The sequence below is a fragment of the Lineus longissimus genome, chromosome 5 (assembly GCF_910592395.1).
Source record: "Lineus longissimus chromosome 5, tnLinLong1.2, whole genome shotgun sequence".
Classification (NCBI taxonomy): Eukaryota; Metazoa; Nemertea; class Pilidiophora; order Heteronemertea; family Lineidae; genus Lineus; species Lineus longissimus.
In genome coordinates, this window is record NC_088312.1 from 18,684,619 (window position 1) to 18,699,496 (window position 14,878).

General features: G+C 43.0%; 2 protein-coding genes across 6 annotated transcripts in view; both read left to right on the plus strand.

Annotated features, from left to right (window-relative positions):
* Nucleotides 1-3,266, plus strand: part of LOC135488727 (beta-1,4-N-acetylgalactosaminyltransferase bre-4-like) — a 41,729-nt gene extending 38,463 nt beyond the window's left edge. For all 5 annotated transcript variants that reach the window (XM_064773483.1, XM_064773480.1, XM_064773481.1 and 2 more), the window contains one exon: nt 345-3,266. In XM_064773483.1, the coding sequence (XP_064629553.1) occupies nt 345-410 (66 nt within the window). In that variant the 3' untranslated portion in view covers nt 411-3,266. The remainder of the gene's footprint in view (nt 1-344) is intronic.
* Nucleotides 3,267-5,967: 2,701 nt separating this feature from the next.
* Nucleotides 5,968-9,373, plus strand: LOC135487941 (uncharacterized). Its single transcript, XM_064772241.1, has one exon. It carries the CDS (start codon nt 7,222-7,224, stop codon nt 8,311-8,313), a length of 1,092 nt encoding a protein of 363 aa, XP_064628311.1. The 5' UTR covers nt 5,968-7,221; the 3' UTR covers nt 8,314-9,373.
* Nucleotides 9,374-14,878: the final 5,505 nt, after the last annotated feature.

Sequence of the window (14,878 nt, forward strand, 5' to 3'; positions counted from 1 at the left end):
GCTTTTTATCAACTTCTTGAGCCTAAGTATGTATGGAAAGTTATTTAAATTTAGTGAAAAATGAGAGAGAAAACATGGTGAATAGACAATAGAAATAATGGTTTCGTGACCCGATTGGGTCTTTGAACTCCCCTTAGTGAGTGAATTCAGTGTCAATCTTGACCCTAGCAAAAAAAGGAAGGTGTTGCCTAAGAGTCGATTGCCTGAGTGGGGGGAGAAGGGTTTCCTATTGACAGCTGCATAAAGAAAACATTGAATTGGCATGGTGCCTTCCTATTAATTGAAAATGGCTGGTATCCTTGATCTCTCCTGATCTCGGCTAACCTCTGTTTCTTTCTTTTCAGGATCGAGCTGATGCGTCAAGGTTTAAAACACTACAACATCGACGGTCTCAACACGCTGAAATATAACTTGGTCAAACTAGATAAGCGGAAGCTTTTCACGTTGGTTTATGTTGACGTGAATGAGAGGAAGTCATGATGAATTGACACCTAGTGGAAATTATCCTGCCACTGGAATTTAGGGGTGGCAATTGTGATTTGGACTGGAATGGGAGCTGGATTGTATGGTTGTGTTCTGAATCTCCATTGGATATAAGGAAAATTTTCTCTGTACTGGTTGAGTTTTTGGACCATCAAATTGAATGTTTTAATTTGTACTAAGTGGTGAGTTCACTTCAACGAATATGCTTTATTATGAAGCGACACGTTTGTGAATACTCAGAACTTATCTTGGTTTGTGTAAAAGTCAAAAATGTTACATTAGGTAAATTTCTTTACATCCAGTAGATGTTTTGCTAATTTTACATCCCATTGGTGTCCAAATCTAGATATCCATTGGATGATTAGTACTTAAATGGACAATTTGGACGTGGGAGTTACCTGACCAGGAGAATAATACACCTGCTTGCCACCATGCGCAGCCACTTGTTAGTATCTATCACACTAATGCTGATCTGACTCTGTAAATGCTTTTTGGCTCACCGTAGGGGAGTCTATACGATACCGCAGTGTCCGTCGTCCGTCGTCGTCGTCGTCGTCGTCCGTCGTATCCTATTTCAAAAACAGTGGCACGTTTTTTAACCGCTAGGCCTATGAACTTAAAACTTTGTACACATGACCCCTAGGTCAGATGACCCGTGACACTAAATTTTTGTCCGATCTGATTCTCTACTTGGCCACCAGGGGGCCAAATGTGGATATCTAAAAAGTGTGATATCTCGCTTATTAGTGACTTGTTTTCAATAAAACTTTTGTGGTAGGTACTCATAGCAAGGATACATCATATATCTTACGGGTTTTTAATTTGATCTACTTTTCATTGGCCGTTTGAGTGTAACTATGGCACGTTTCTCAACCACCAAAGCTATGAGCTTGAAACTTGGTACATATAACCCCCTATATCAGATAACCTCTGATGCTGAATTTCAGCCTGATCTGATTCTTGACTTTGCCACCAGGGGGCCAAAACAGAAAAAGTAAGAAGTGCAATGGCCTGCTTATTAGCAAATTGTTTTTGATGAAATTTTTATGGCAGGGACCCCTAGCAAGGTTACCTCAGATGTTGCACGATTTTTCGGATTTGACCTACTTTTTAAGGTCGCAGAGGTCAAATGGCGTAAATTTGCTGTTTGAGTGTAACTATGGCACGTTTCTTAACCGCAACAGTTATTAACGTGAAACTTTGAACAAATGACCCCCTAGGTCAGTTGACCTCTTACACTGAATTTTGGTTCGGTCTGATTATTGACTTGGCCACCAGGGGGCCCAAACTCAAAACTCAAAAAGTGTGATTTCTCGCTTATTACTGATTTGTTTTTGATAAAAGTTTCATGGTAGGTACTCCCAGCAAGGATACATCACAAATCTTATGGGTTTTTGATTTGACCCACCTTTCAAGTTCACAGAGGTCAAAGTTGAAAACTTTACCGTTCTTGGTACGTTTTGTCGTTGTTCAATGTAAAGAATTTTAATTTTGTGTAATGATGCATCTAAGAAGCCACTATTTGTATGCCAAGTTTCAGCCAGATCGGAATTCAAATATGGCCGAAATTGCATGTTTTTGCATGTTTTGTGGGTTTTTCCTCGTATTGTGGCAATCCAAAGGTCGTGAGTTCAAAACCCGGTCAAGGACAGCCAAAAATATTTTTATTTTTCATCTTTTCCTTTTTTTTTTTTCTGAGTTCTATCTTACATTTTCTTCATTTTTTGATTTATTTGGTGCCATAGATTTAATTAGGCGGCCATCTTGGAAATCGTTTTTTGCCGATTGCTGTAGTGTAACGAGTGATGAAATTGTTATGGTCAGGTGGATGTGTCTACATCACATATCACCCTGGTTTGTTATTTGACCTACCTGTCAGGGTCACTGAGGTCAAAGTTAAAAATATATATTCACCGTGACCATTGTCATGGAGTGGCACGTTTCTTCACTATCATTTTCACCTAGACTCTACAAGCTTGGAACCACAAGTCTCGGATTCACCACTTGGCCAGGGCCGGCTCTGAACTGGTCACAGATGCATGTATAAATTATGAGAGGCCTACATACTGTAGCACTTTCTGTAACTGTCTACTAAAAATACTTACGGTGAGCACAATGGCCCCTGGCCGTTTCATTACCAGTGTTGCAGGTGTATACTGAGATAGGATGCAGGTGTGCATTGAGATAGGATGCAGGTGTACACTGAGATAGGATGCAGGTGTATGGATTAGCAGGTGATCCACTTTGGGATTCTTAGGAAGAAGACCCTAGGCACCGATGTTTAGAATAGAGTAACCTGGGCCATAATTCATCATTTAGTTGTTGTTACTTTTTTTTGTGGTGCCTGCTGTATGAAATTTACCATCATCAATAGTCAATAGATCACTTGTTATGAATGAATAGGATTTTAATCAATGATTCTTGCAATATGTGTACGTATCGTCAAATTGTTTTATCATAGAATATACATAATCAACTTATTGCATTTCTAATCGAATACAGGTTATCCTTGCCTATAACGTCTTCTATACATTCTTGTACAACTGAAGATGTATCATTCATTTAATTAGGCCCTTAAAGGGGTATTACCAGGAGTGGGTGTGAATACTCAAGAAATCTTTGTAGTAAACTCCGCCCTCTAGGCCTAGTCTTGCCCGGTCACATATGATTATTCAAGAACCACTATTATATACCCCATTTGGCCCCATTGCAATGTTACCCAAAGACGTTATAGGCAGGGATATCCTGTACATACCAGTAATAAAAACACTTAATATACAATTAAAGAAGTATTTCATGTTCTTCTTTGGAGAAGTCCCGAAGTAGTTTCTCCAAAATGGAAACTCCTGCAGTCCAACACCCTTGAGCATATTTCAGAAAGTATATTATGGGGTTGGAAGTCCATGAATCATGGCAGGAACTGCCCATCTTGAGCTTTCCACAAACTCAATATACCCATCATGTGGGCAGGTTGAAGTAGTCTCTAGTACCCGAATGCCGCCATCAACCGTATTTCCCTTGACATTTTAGAAAGTACAATATTGACCTAAACTTCTATGAAACACGGTAGTTCTATCAGAAATCTTGAATTTTCCACAAAAGTATCTATAATGTGGGCAGGTTGAAGCGATCTCTCTAAAACGAGAACTCCAGCAATCCCATGCCCTTGAGCAATGTTGAGCACATTTCAGATAATATATTATTGGCTTAAAGTTCAATGAATCGTGGCAGAAACAGTATGGTCAGAAACCGCCCATCTTGAGCTTTTTAACAAACTGTCAAATTACCCATGATGTGGGCAGGTTGGCATCTGCTACAATCTTTTATTCCAATGGTTGATGGAAGGAATTGCATCGCGCAAGGTTCCAATATCAACAACTGATAAGACCCTACAGGGTCTCCGGTTTCCTCCTACTAACATCACAATTGCCCATTGTTTTTTAAAGAGCTAATAATTCTTTGTTGACGCTCAGCTCTCGACTTAATATTTTATTAGTCCCTACTGAATGAGAAATATGAGGAGCTTGTATTTTAAAGACATGGCACTGTGCAGAAAACCAATTGGTGCCTAAATGGTGGCAGCAGGTAGATTGCTCATCCTGCCTTAGAGGAGGAATACTCCCTGAAGCAAATGCTGAAGAAAAACTCAACTAAAGTGAAAAGCTGTTGCACAGCTGGGGTCAAACTTGTGACCACCTGCTCTAACCGTCATGAGGCACAAGAAAACCAATTCATTCCAAACTGAGTCACTAGAATATACATGTACTAGTGACGGTCTGACACTGGCCCTTGGCTCACTCCACACACAGTTGACTGGCCTTGTCCCTCTCTCTTGAATAGGATGATGAAATGAACTAGCCCCAGGAGTCTGACCTTTAGTTGTTCTGGTAAAAGTTATTCATAATCATTGTCAAGAGCAAATAATTTATTCTTGATATTGGTCATAAAGACTTTCCAGAAGGGCTTACTGTGACTTACCGGTCATTTGCACCACCTTTCACTTTGTCACAGTTGGCATTCTTTTAGGGGCTGAATAATGAACGGATCAGTGTGTCTGGGCTCTCGCTACTGCTGGGCCTGGGTCAACCGAAGGTTAAGTCTTGAAGGAGATCGCCTGGTTGAAGGTGCAAGATGGACACGAGCAAGAGGCAACCTCTAAAAGCACTCGCCATTTTCCAAGCTACAGCTTGAAGCTCTTCTCACTTCTCACTTGCCACTTTCCACTTCCCAAAACACTTGCCACTTACCAAAGCACGTCCCACACACTTCACCAAGCACTTCCATTCCAACTTTCCAAAGCACTTGCCACTTACCAAGCACTTCCACTTTCCGAAAAACTTTCCTTCCCACTTGCCAAGCACTTACCACTTACCAGTACCAATGCGTTGAATAACATTTCGTTTCCACAAAAAGCATGCGTCAATCCTATCGAGTAAGTGGGACACCCGCGTGTAGCTGCGATTTAAAATCGCTAGTTTGCCGGCAGTGAACAATGATAGATCAGGCACTTTTTTCCGGGGACACTGATGCCTCCATACATGTAGACCTATCTCCACGTTGGCGTTTCATGCCATATCAGAATGCCGTAGTGCAGTTATTATGCATGCAAAGGCGGTGAAACTTTATATTTATGTAAACATATCTGTCTACACAACGGCATTGTCGAAATTCAAAATCAATGTTTGTATTCAGTATTTTAAATTTTTTTAAATAAGACCTCAATTTTCAAATTTTTGAAGGAACGGAGTATCAAAGTCCTCGTATGTAAACTGTGTCATATGCGTATAAGTATATGTATATAAACATGGTTTAAGTACCCACAATAGCGATAGAGTAATGACATATCACGATATCGGGAATATTTGCAAAAATCTTTTACTATAATCCGGTTTAATTCGGGTAGTGGACACTTGTCGCAAGGACGGTGCGATAAAAATGTCATTACCGACACTCGGTATCAATGTCATCGACTAATGTCAAGAATCGAAACGTTTATAGGCCAACATTCGTCGGGCGTTCAACATTTTTCATTGATTGCGTTTGAACACCGCCACCGCTTCAGGAGTATACTTTGAGTGATGCGCTTGGGGAGGTTAGATAGACTCCCGGGGCAGTCCATTGCGCCATCCTAATTGGACCTCCTTATGGTGAGGGAAGGCCGGTTCACTGCGTCCGGAGTGTAACATTAGCTGGCTAATTTACCTTATTTACTTTAGAGACGAAGACAGCGATATCGAAATTGGCCCTGCTTTGCGGAAATTAGCTCGGGCGAATTCAATTTTATTACGTTTGGCCCAATACACCAAAACCGAAATTAGGCCTATACTGCTAAGATAGGATGATTGATTTTTACATCGAAAATTATCGAACAGTCTAGAATAACAGAAGGCCTGTCCCGTCTCATTGATTGGTCATATATCACTAAATACTAGAATACGTATGCCTGTGTCAGTAGTCGTACCATCCTGAGGAAATCAGGGGTTAATGTCGGAGACGCCAACGGAACCGGAGAAGCGAACATTAAACTACCGTGATTGCCTCAGGATGGGGTCCATACTTGATGGGTTCCCTGGATAGGTTCGGACTTCTGAGAGAAAAGCTTCTTATGGACTGATCCTATGGCTATAGTTTGGATTACATTACATGGTTTTACCGTTACCGGATTTACAGGCTATATATTGGTCGTCCATGGTCTCTAAGTAGTTTAGTCGGCGTTTAAACCACCAAGGCACAATATGGAATGCGTAAGTTTAATAATACAACCAACTTACGCTTACTTATTAGTCAACTTTGAGCTGGACCGGTTTGTGTATGGCCTGTGTTGGGCTGTTGACACTTTCATTAGTAAAAAGGACGTCAAAGACATTGGTTGTTGAGAATTTCGAGCTGGTGACCAGATACAACCGAACGGACATTCTGATATCTTAATGTTGTTATGGCGTTCAAGACATTGGTGTGATTACGGGGTTGCTTTGTCTGTCAAATTCATGAGTTGGACGTGTATAGACCAGTTAGCAGGCTAAGACGTTCGATTCATCTCGGCAAAGAGATGGACAGTCGATTGATGAGACAGCACTGCAGCTCGGTGCGACGAGGACAATTTAACTGGCTGCATGGCCAGCGTTCGCATGGAGTATGAGGCGTGCTGTCATTAGACACTGAAGTGTGGTGTGTTCCTCATGTCACGGAGAGAAGCTATTTTCGGGTGTGGATGCGTGCCCAAGGGACAAGAGTGACACATCCTGTGAAGCCATTAGATCCAGAGTAAGAAACCGAATTGTGGTGAGTCGCGGCCATCTGAGAGCAAATTATTATCAGGACATCCTTGTGTTATTGCTGGAATGACATACATTTATGGTTGTATTGTCAACAACTGTTAGTTGTATTTGGAGACACATTCCTTGTGTGAATCAGCACTTGTGGGACGTCATTGAAAACATTTACCCGATGGATATCGTAAACTGATTTACTGGATATATCGTATGTGTGTAACCACTATTGGTGATGTAGACAAACACTTGAAATTGATGGACATTAAATTCAAAGGATTCTTTATTATCATTGGTTTCACTATTTTAGAAAGTGATGGAGAAGCATTCAAGATTTCTTGACACGAGGAACCACGGACAGCAGTATGTAATGCCGTTGCTTTGACATTGAAAAGGAAAGAAGTGCGTTGGCAAGTAAGATATAACAAAGCATAGGTGCTTTAATTTGACGTTTTCGTGCACGAAAGTCATGCCGAACTTCTCCGAGAACCCCAGTTTCAACTCCCAGCGGGTGCAGAAGGCCTCCCGTATTAACGGGATCGAGAGCACCCGCCTCGGGAAGCAGCTGCAGATCCTAGAGAAGGAGAAGCAGACGCACCTCCGGATGAATTTCCGAGAGATGCGCCTCCTCAAGGTGACTTTGGATCATATCAAGGCGTCCAGCGGAAAGAGTCCGGAGGGAATAGCAGATGATGAGGAATTCGTTGAAAAGAAAGGCGATATTGTTTCGTGTTTCTTGTATGGGGATCGGACTCAGAGCAGACGATTTGGTAAATATCGGCGGGTTCAGTCCGCGGCTGCGCCGAGACAGACGACTTTGGAGGATGAGGAAGCAGACGTCAAATCGTTAAAGTCGGGTCATGGTAGGAAAGCTGATGCGGCGACGGGTAAGACAACCCGGCCACACACCAGCCCTGGACATCGCCGGTCGATTGTTTGGGGTGGCCGGACAATCCCTATCCATGGTAGAACGCAGTCATTCAACGAACAAGCACCGACCGCGCAGTCTGAGCTTGGTTTGGATTCAGACTCGGACAGCGCGTTTGAAAAGCAAGCAGACGACTCCGAAGAAGACGACGTAGATGCCGCGCCAACAGCACAGCCAACGATTCTGAACATGCCGCCGCGCCGCTTTAGAAACATTTCTGTGTCAGGGAACGCACCCTTGCCTGTCCCTTTCTCAAACAACGACCCGTCCTCGATAGACGAGGAAGTAAAGGACCTTGGGGAGGTCTTCAGACACAAGGCATCAATGAGGGAACGGACGATCAGTAATAAACGACAAAGTTCCGCCTCGGAGGTGTCAATTGTGAAAAGTACTGAAAAAAGACAAAATTTAGCAAAGGTTGTGAATCAAGCTAGGGCATTGACAATGGCTGTATCAAAATGGCGTCGGCTCAGCGGCATGCCTGGAGTAGAGCGTCCCCCTGCTTTAGGCGACGACAGGGACGGCGAGTCCAAGTCAGTTATGACGAGAGCTTTGGATAACCAGCGGAGGAAAAGTTTGATGGGAAAGATTGAGAGTTTTATGGATCAGTATCCGATCACGCAGGAGTCATGATGGTGCTTTGATGGCTTTGCTTCGTGTGATGTTTTGGTGCACAATTTTGACAGTTCAGCTTTAAGACATAACGTGACATCGTGGTCATCGGACAACGTCAAGTCACGTGATCTCCTGCCACATTGTCAGGAGTATGCCAGCTCGGTTGTTAGGTGACACGGGCACACTGTGTTCCAAGTGTACTTCAGACAACCTCCTGAGAGAGACGAGGCAGAGCCGCATTCACAGTACACATGATCATACACATGAACGTATTCTTCAATAGCAGAACTGAAAAGCCTGCAATATAATTCATTGAGATATCTTCTTTCCCAAGTTTTCGGACACAAATTCCGTTTTAAAACTGCATGAATGCATATATTGGCCTTTTACTGTTAGCGTGGTTGGTCGATACTGAATTTATGCCCGGCTTATTTGAACACGAAACAGCCTTCTTATTAACAAGTCAATAAAAACGTAGAATCAGACGATAATGGTCGATTCCTTTCTAACGTTAAATATTTGAATTCGTGTTGAGTGGTATTTGTGCTCTCTTTAACACGTTAGAATGTCATTTAGATCTTGAATCTGTTGCACAATATATTCTTGCGATGTTTAAAAACACTGACTTCGACGATTTTCGGTAATTCGGAACTTGCCAAAACCTCTCTAATGTAAAATGTTTCTATTCCTGATGCTGCACCGTCACACCATTTTTTCAAAAAGTTAAAAATGTTCACACAAGTATGATTTCAAAGCGTTACATTGTAACATGTTGTCTTTTTGAACGTGCTGGTTTTCATATTCCAGCCGAGCGTTTCCCGCTCCGCCACCACCGTGACAGCGAAATTTCATTCGCTTGTTATTTGGTAACAAAATACCCGCTGGTGTGGCTGGAATCTTTAGATGATACTTCCGCTTCCAACCAACCGCGTTTGCTGGTAATTTACAATGAATCATACCAAATACTGCTAAAGCCAAACGTAGTTTCAGAGCGGCAGTGACTGCAGTGGGAAACGCTCCAGTGGAATCGGGCATTTATGGATGTGAATTGATGTGCTGAACGATTTATTGCTCAATAAACCAGAACACGTATTTTGTAATTTGGCTTTATCTTTTTAAAGTGACTCGAACCTAGGAATGCCCTCGGAAAATGCGGGACGACAGCAGCCATCGAGGGACAATATTATTTTTGAAGACTGTCCCATGATTTAACAAAGTGTCTAATGGAACATTAACACCGTATTGTTGTAGCCTGGGGTATTAATTTTCGAAGCCACGTCGCGCAGTTGATATTGCAAAACGCAGTCTGCGGACAATAAGGTGTGACGTCTTTGGGTGTCTTGAGTTACGACTGGCGAGGCAATACGCACCTAAAGACAGTACCAGCCAACTGTCTCCCGCCCTTACATAGCTGTAGATTGGTTGAAACCAAGGCTGAGGACGCGACAAATCTCAGAGAAACCATCCAAGGCGAAGGACCAATCCAACCCAAGAGAGGCCAATCTATACCGGTGTAACGTTTTTAGTTGCTCCCCATATTTCAATGTTCCATTTATATGTAGAATAGATAGACTGCTGGAGAGACCATTGACCTATCCATTAGGGGAAGGAGGGCGGGGGGGGGGGTCAGAAAAGCATGTCAATTTCTTTTTCACCCGACCCCGAACAATATAGGGGAAATCTACTGAGATAAACGTCACATCGGTATCGAGATGACGAGTTCGTTTCAGGTTGAGACACAGTGTGGGGTGCGTATTTTAATTTGTTAACGTGGACTTAACTCAGATAAAGTTAAAAAATGCCGAACTTTTGGGAATTAAAATACCACCAATATTACAAGTGATTTAAATTCGGCTGTGTACATTGAGAAATTACGGTCGCTGACCTAATAGAAAACTTTAATGTGCAATAAACAGATAGAGGTCCGGTCACTGGCTAAAATCTCAAGTCATAAAGACACCAACTGTTTGTACCAACACGGTGAAAATAATCTCACGTGAACCAAAGTTCATCCGACCAAATAAGCTTTGGAAACCACGGGACAGGTTTTGAAAATAAATTAACTTAAAACGAACCATTTGATAACACAAAGGATAAAAATCAAAAAGAGAATGAACAAATCCCATATGGATTCCCGTTATTTGTTCGGTGGATCATTAAAGTTGGGATTTCTGTCGCTAATAGGCCTATTTAGTGTCCATGTTTAAAGGGCTCTGTTTGAATTCGGGCTTAGTAGTTCCATACCTGTTGTGTGAATTTTCGTGGTGAAGGTCAATGCGGTTTCATCGTCAAAGCAGGTGTACGCTACCTTTAACCCCAGAACATTGGCATGCGGTTGTCCCGGGATATCCTGCAAACTTGTCACACTCCACCCCATCGCGGAGCATACGGGTAGTCCACATATTTCTGAAAAGATATTGCCATTTCCTCGAAAAATAATGAGGATGGCCTGTTCCCATTATCATCTTCATCAACCCCCCCCCCCCCCCCACACACACACTCACTCTTTATACATTAGGCAGTCAGGCTCATTGCCCGGATATTTATGAAATTACTTACAACGAACGCTGAAGAAGAAAAAAAGAAAAGGCCTATCTCCACCTAAGTCTTTTACGCTGCCGCGTATCACGCTCAAGCCAATATGGTTTGGGGACGTAGCAACTTTGCGTAAAATGACATGCGACGTAAAATGCTTATTGAAGAAGGCCTATTACGGCAAGATACCCGCAAAAAAAAGTAAAAAAAGATGTTTGACTCAAAGGTGAGAACATAATGCAATAGAGACTGTTGTAGAGATTAAGACATAAAAAAGTCGGAGTGACACCTAAACATTGGGGGGGGGGGGGGGATATCAGCCCCGGTAGTTCGATAGAAAACTTAAATAAACAGACAAACGGAAAAAACAACAGCTTACTAGTGGAGATAAAGGAATTTTATATTCAAATAAGATGCAAATCTGAAAAGTCTATAAAATCGTGATTATTTGTCTAGAACACTGTCGGTAAAATTCCATGCACTTTGGTAACAATGTATAGGCCAACACAACTCTACTAATGCGCAGATACCGCCAGGTATCATCGTTTCAGGCAGACATTTGGACGGACGTTTCGTCTATTTCATTTGCGAATCTACCGCCTTCAACACTTTTAAAGCGCGCCAATTGATTTGTCTGAGTCCGGACCCATTGGTGCCGATCCCCAGCTTGACCATAAAGAGGTTGACTGTGATGCTGGTGATTTCGCATTTGTTTCTTTCGATATCAGACTATGGTAAAAAATAAACAACAATACCTAATATGATACTAAGCCAAATTAACCAGTCTGCAGAAGGATAATACTTCTACCATTCCTTGGATTATGTGACTTGGATAATGATGAAAGCTTTGCCGTCTTCTCGAGCCCTCATCGTTAGCGTGTTGGTGTTGGGGTTCTCTCTGATAAAATACTGCCAGGGTAAGTTCAGTTATTGTCGATCATAAAAATAATTTGCTTTGAGTCCAATTAACCAATCCCAGGAGAACATCTTAAGACATCACAGCGCCTTCAGACAATTCAACGAATCCCTTAACGACGTACCTGTAATATTGTGCCCGTGGTCTTATCGAGGTGAGGATTGGACACTGGGGTAAGATGGAAGCCCAGCCGCAGAAAGCCATAACGAAAATTAGGAGGCGTGCTGCATACTCCCAGGTTGACATCTTGACCCAAATGGGGCCAGGTTCTACCTGCTTCCCAACGCACAAACTTCAATAAGCTCTTCAACAGTCGTCGGGTTGTGACATTGTCCTTGGCAAAATTGGCTGATTGTGATGGGATTATGACGACCCATCGTCTGTACCACGTCGAGTGTGAAGAAACGGGCAATATTTTGGCTCGTGGCGGAATGTTGACAGGAGGCACTGTTTTTCGAGTCGCGCGAGCCAGAATTGAGTTTCTGCTGTTGTTGAATACTGCAAAGTTGGCCAGGAGCCGTCCAGACTAAGTAGATAGGCTGCTAAAGTACCCACCTCATCTTCTATACGCACCCTAACGTCTGAAAATGATGTCTGTCTATCAATTGAGGAAGGACATGCGTTTGAACTTTGAGAAGCCAACCCAGTTTATGATCAAATAATATCTTGCTGCGGCGGTAACTATGTTGGAACAACTGACGTGGGTTGCATAGTGCCTCCTTTGGGTCGATTTTTCTATCTCTTGTCCTTAACGTTTTAGGAGAATGTGACTGTGGAACACACTGCAAGACAAGATGCCCCGGCGGCAAATACTGGGAGGCGTCAGCTAGATCATGCATGACATGTAAACAGGGATATTTGTAAGTTAAAACTGAACTTGTTGCCAGGGTGGTCATTGCTTGAGCTCTCGTATGGTGCCAGCAATAATGGCTAAAATTTTACTTCAATTTTATATTCGTCCGTCGCATGCACTTTCGGCCACAATTCGAGAGAGAAATGTCGTGATGTTGGTCAACTCTTTGAGAACCATTCAACTACAGGACATGGCGCGAATTCGTCACCTGCATGTGACACACGTCACTTGTTTCAACTACTGCAGATGACATACGCAGTAACTTGTCTCAACCACAGCAGAGATGCCAGACGTCATTTGTCTCAATCACTTGCGTGTCTCAACCACTGCAGATGACACACGGCACCTCTCTCAACAACTGCAGATGACATACGTCAGATGTCACGACCAGTGCAACTGACACACGGCACCTCTCTCAACCACTGCAGATGACATACGTCACTTGTCTCAACCACTGCAGATGATATACGGCACCTCTCTCAACAACTGCAGATGATATACGTCACATGTCTCGACCAGTGCAGATGACATAACTTGTCTCAATCACTATAAATTACTTGTCTTAATCATCATAATTGAAGACAGACGCAATGCTTCTTTTTTCCAGTTGTCCAGGTAAAGACACCCCGCCGACCAAATGCCCACAAGGCCACTACAATCCGAAACTGGGGTCTCTCTCCAAGGAGGCATGTTTGGTAAGAGCATTTTTTCAGTCAGCGAGTAATGAAATTTACTCGCGCGTCTGCAGAAAAACGACATAAATGCCGGAGTGACTCACTTTAATTTCTATTCCAGAAATGTCCTATAGGGACATACAGCGCGGCCGGTTCTTTGAGTTGCACGACCTGCCCAGCGGGAAAAATCTGTCCGAGAGAAGGGATGGGTACACCAACTGCCTGTGGCAAGAGCGGCGACTACTCTGAGGAGGGGGCGGTCAAGTGTTCCCCGTGTCCGCCAGGGTATAAGTGCCCCGATCCTGCCAAGAGGGAACCGTGTGCGGCAGGCTACTACTCTACTGCTAGCGGTAGGTGGGACTTTCATAAAGAGATATCATAGGCTAAAGCTACATTTAGGTGCGCCACGGAGTCACTTGTGCATGGGGCATCCTGAGATCAGGCTTTTTTACTAAATCGAGAGTCGGAGAATATTGAAAACAACTGTTGCCAGGTAGAGTCATGGGGGGGGGGGGGGGGGGCGCTAGTAAGTACACGTGTATGCCATTGCCGCTGAGTTCGTTGGGTCCAGACCGGCGCTGACCTGCCCCACTACAAGTGCCGATCGAAGCCTATTTTAATGGTCGAAGATTGGGCAACTTGACATTTAGTCGTTAATGAAATGGCCAGGGCCATTGTGCTCACCTCATGTGGAGGAAAGATGGATAAAGAGCATGGTATTGTGTCATGTAGTGTTAGGTTTGATGTAGGTCCAAGCAATTACAATTTCCCCAAAATGGCCAATTTACAGTACATTCGACCTCTGTGACCTTGAAAAGTAGGTCAAATCAAAGAAGACCCGAGTGACACATTGAATGGTTGTTAGAATTAGATGTACCTATGATATAAAATTGGTGCCAATCGGGCAAGTCATTACTAGGAATAATGGCATTTTGATGAATTTAGGATTTGGCCCCCTCCCCGGAGGCCAAACGGCAAATCAGATCGCACCAAACTTCGGTACCTGAGATCACCTGACCAAGGGGTACATGTGTACTTAATTTGTGATCAATAGTTATTGCAGTTAAGAAACGTGCCATAGTTACGGCCCGACGGCGAATTTACGCCATTTGACCTCTGTGACCTTGACAAGAAGGTCAAATTAAAAACCTGTGTGACATATACTGTATGGTGGTTAGATGTACCCATGATATCAAATTGGTGGCAATTGGGCAAGAAGTTAAGGAATAATCACATTTTTAAGGTTTTTGGATTTTGCCCCCTGGTGGTCAAGTGGTGAATCATATTGGACCAAACTTAAGTCCCTGAGATCACCTGACTAAGGGGTAAATGTGTACCAAATTTGGTATCAATAGTCATTGCAGTTTAGAAACGTGCCATCGTTACAACCTAACGGCCAATTTACACCATTTGACCTCTGTGACCTTGAAAAGGAGGTCAAATCAAAAACCCGGAGGATATATGATGCACCTTTGCTAGAAGTACCTACCATATTTTTTTCAAAATTTCCCGACTACTATTAAGGGAGATATTGCATATTTTCACTTTTAACGTTTGGCCCCCTGGTGGCCAAACCATGAAACGAATCGGACCGAAACTTGGTCT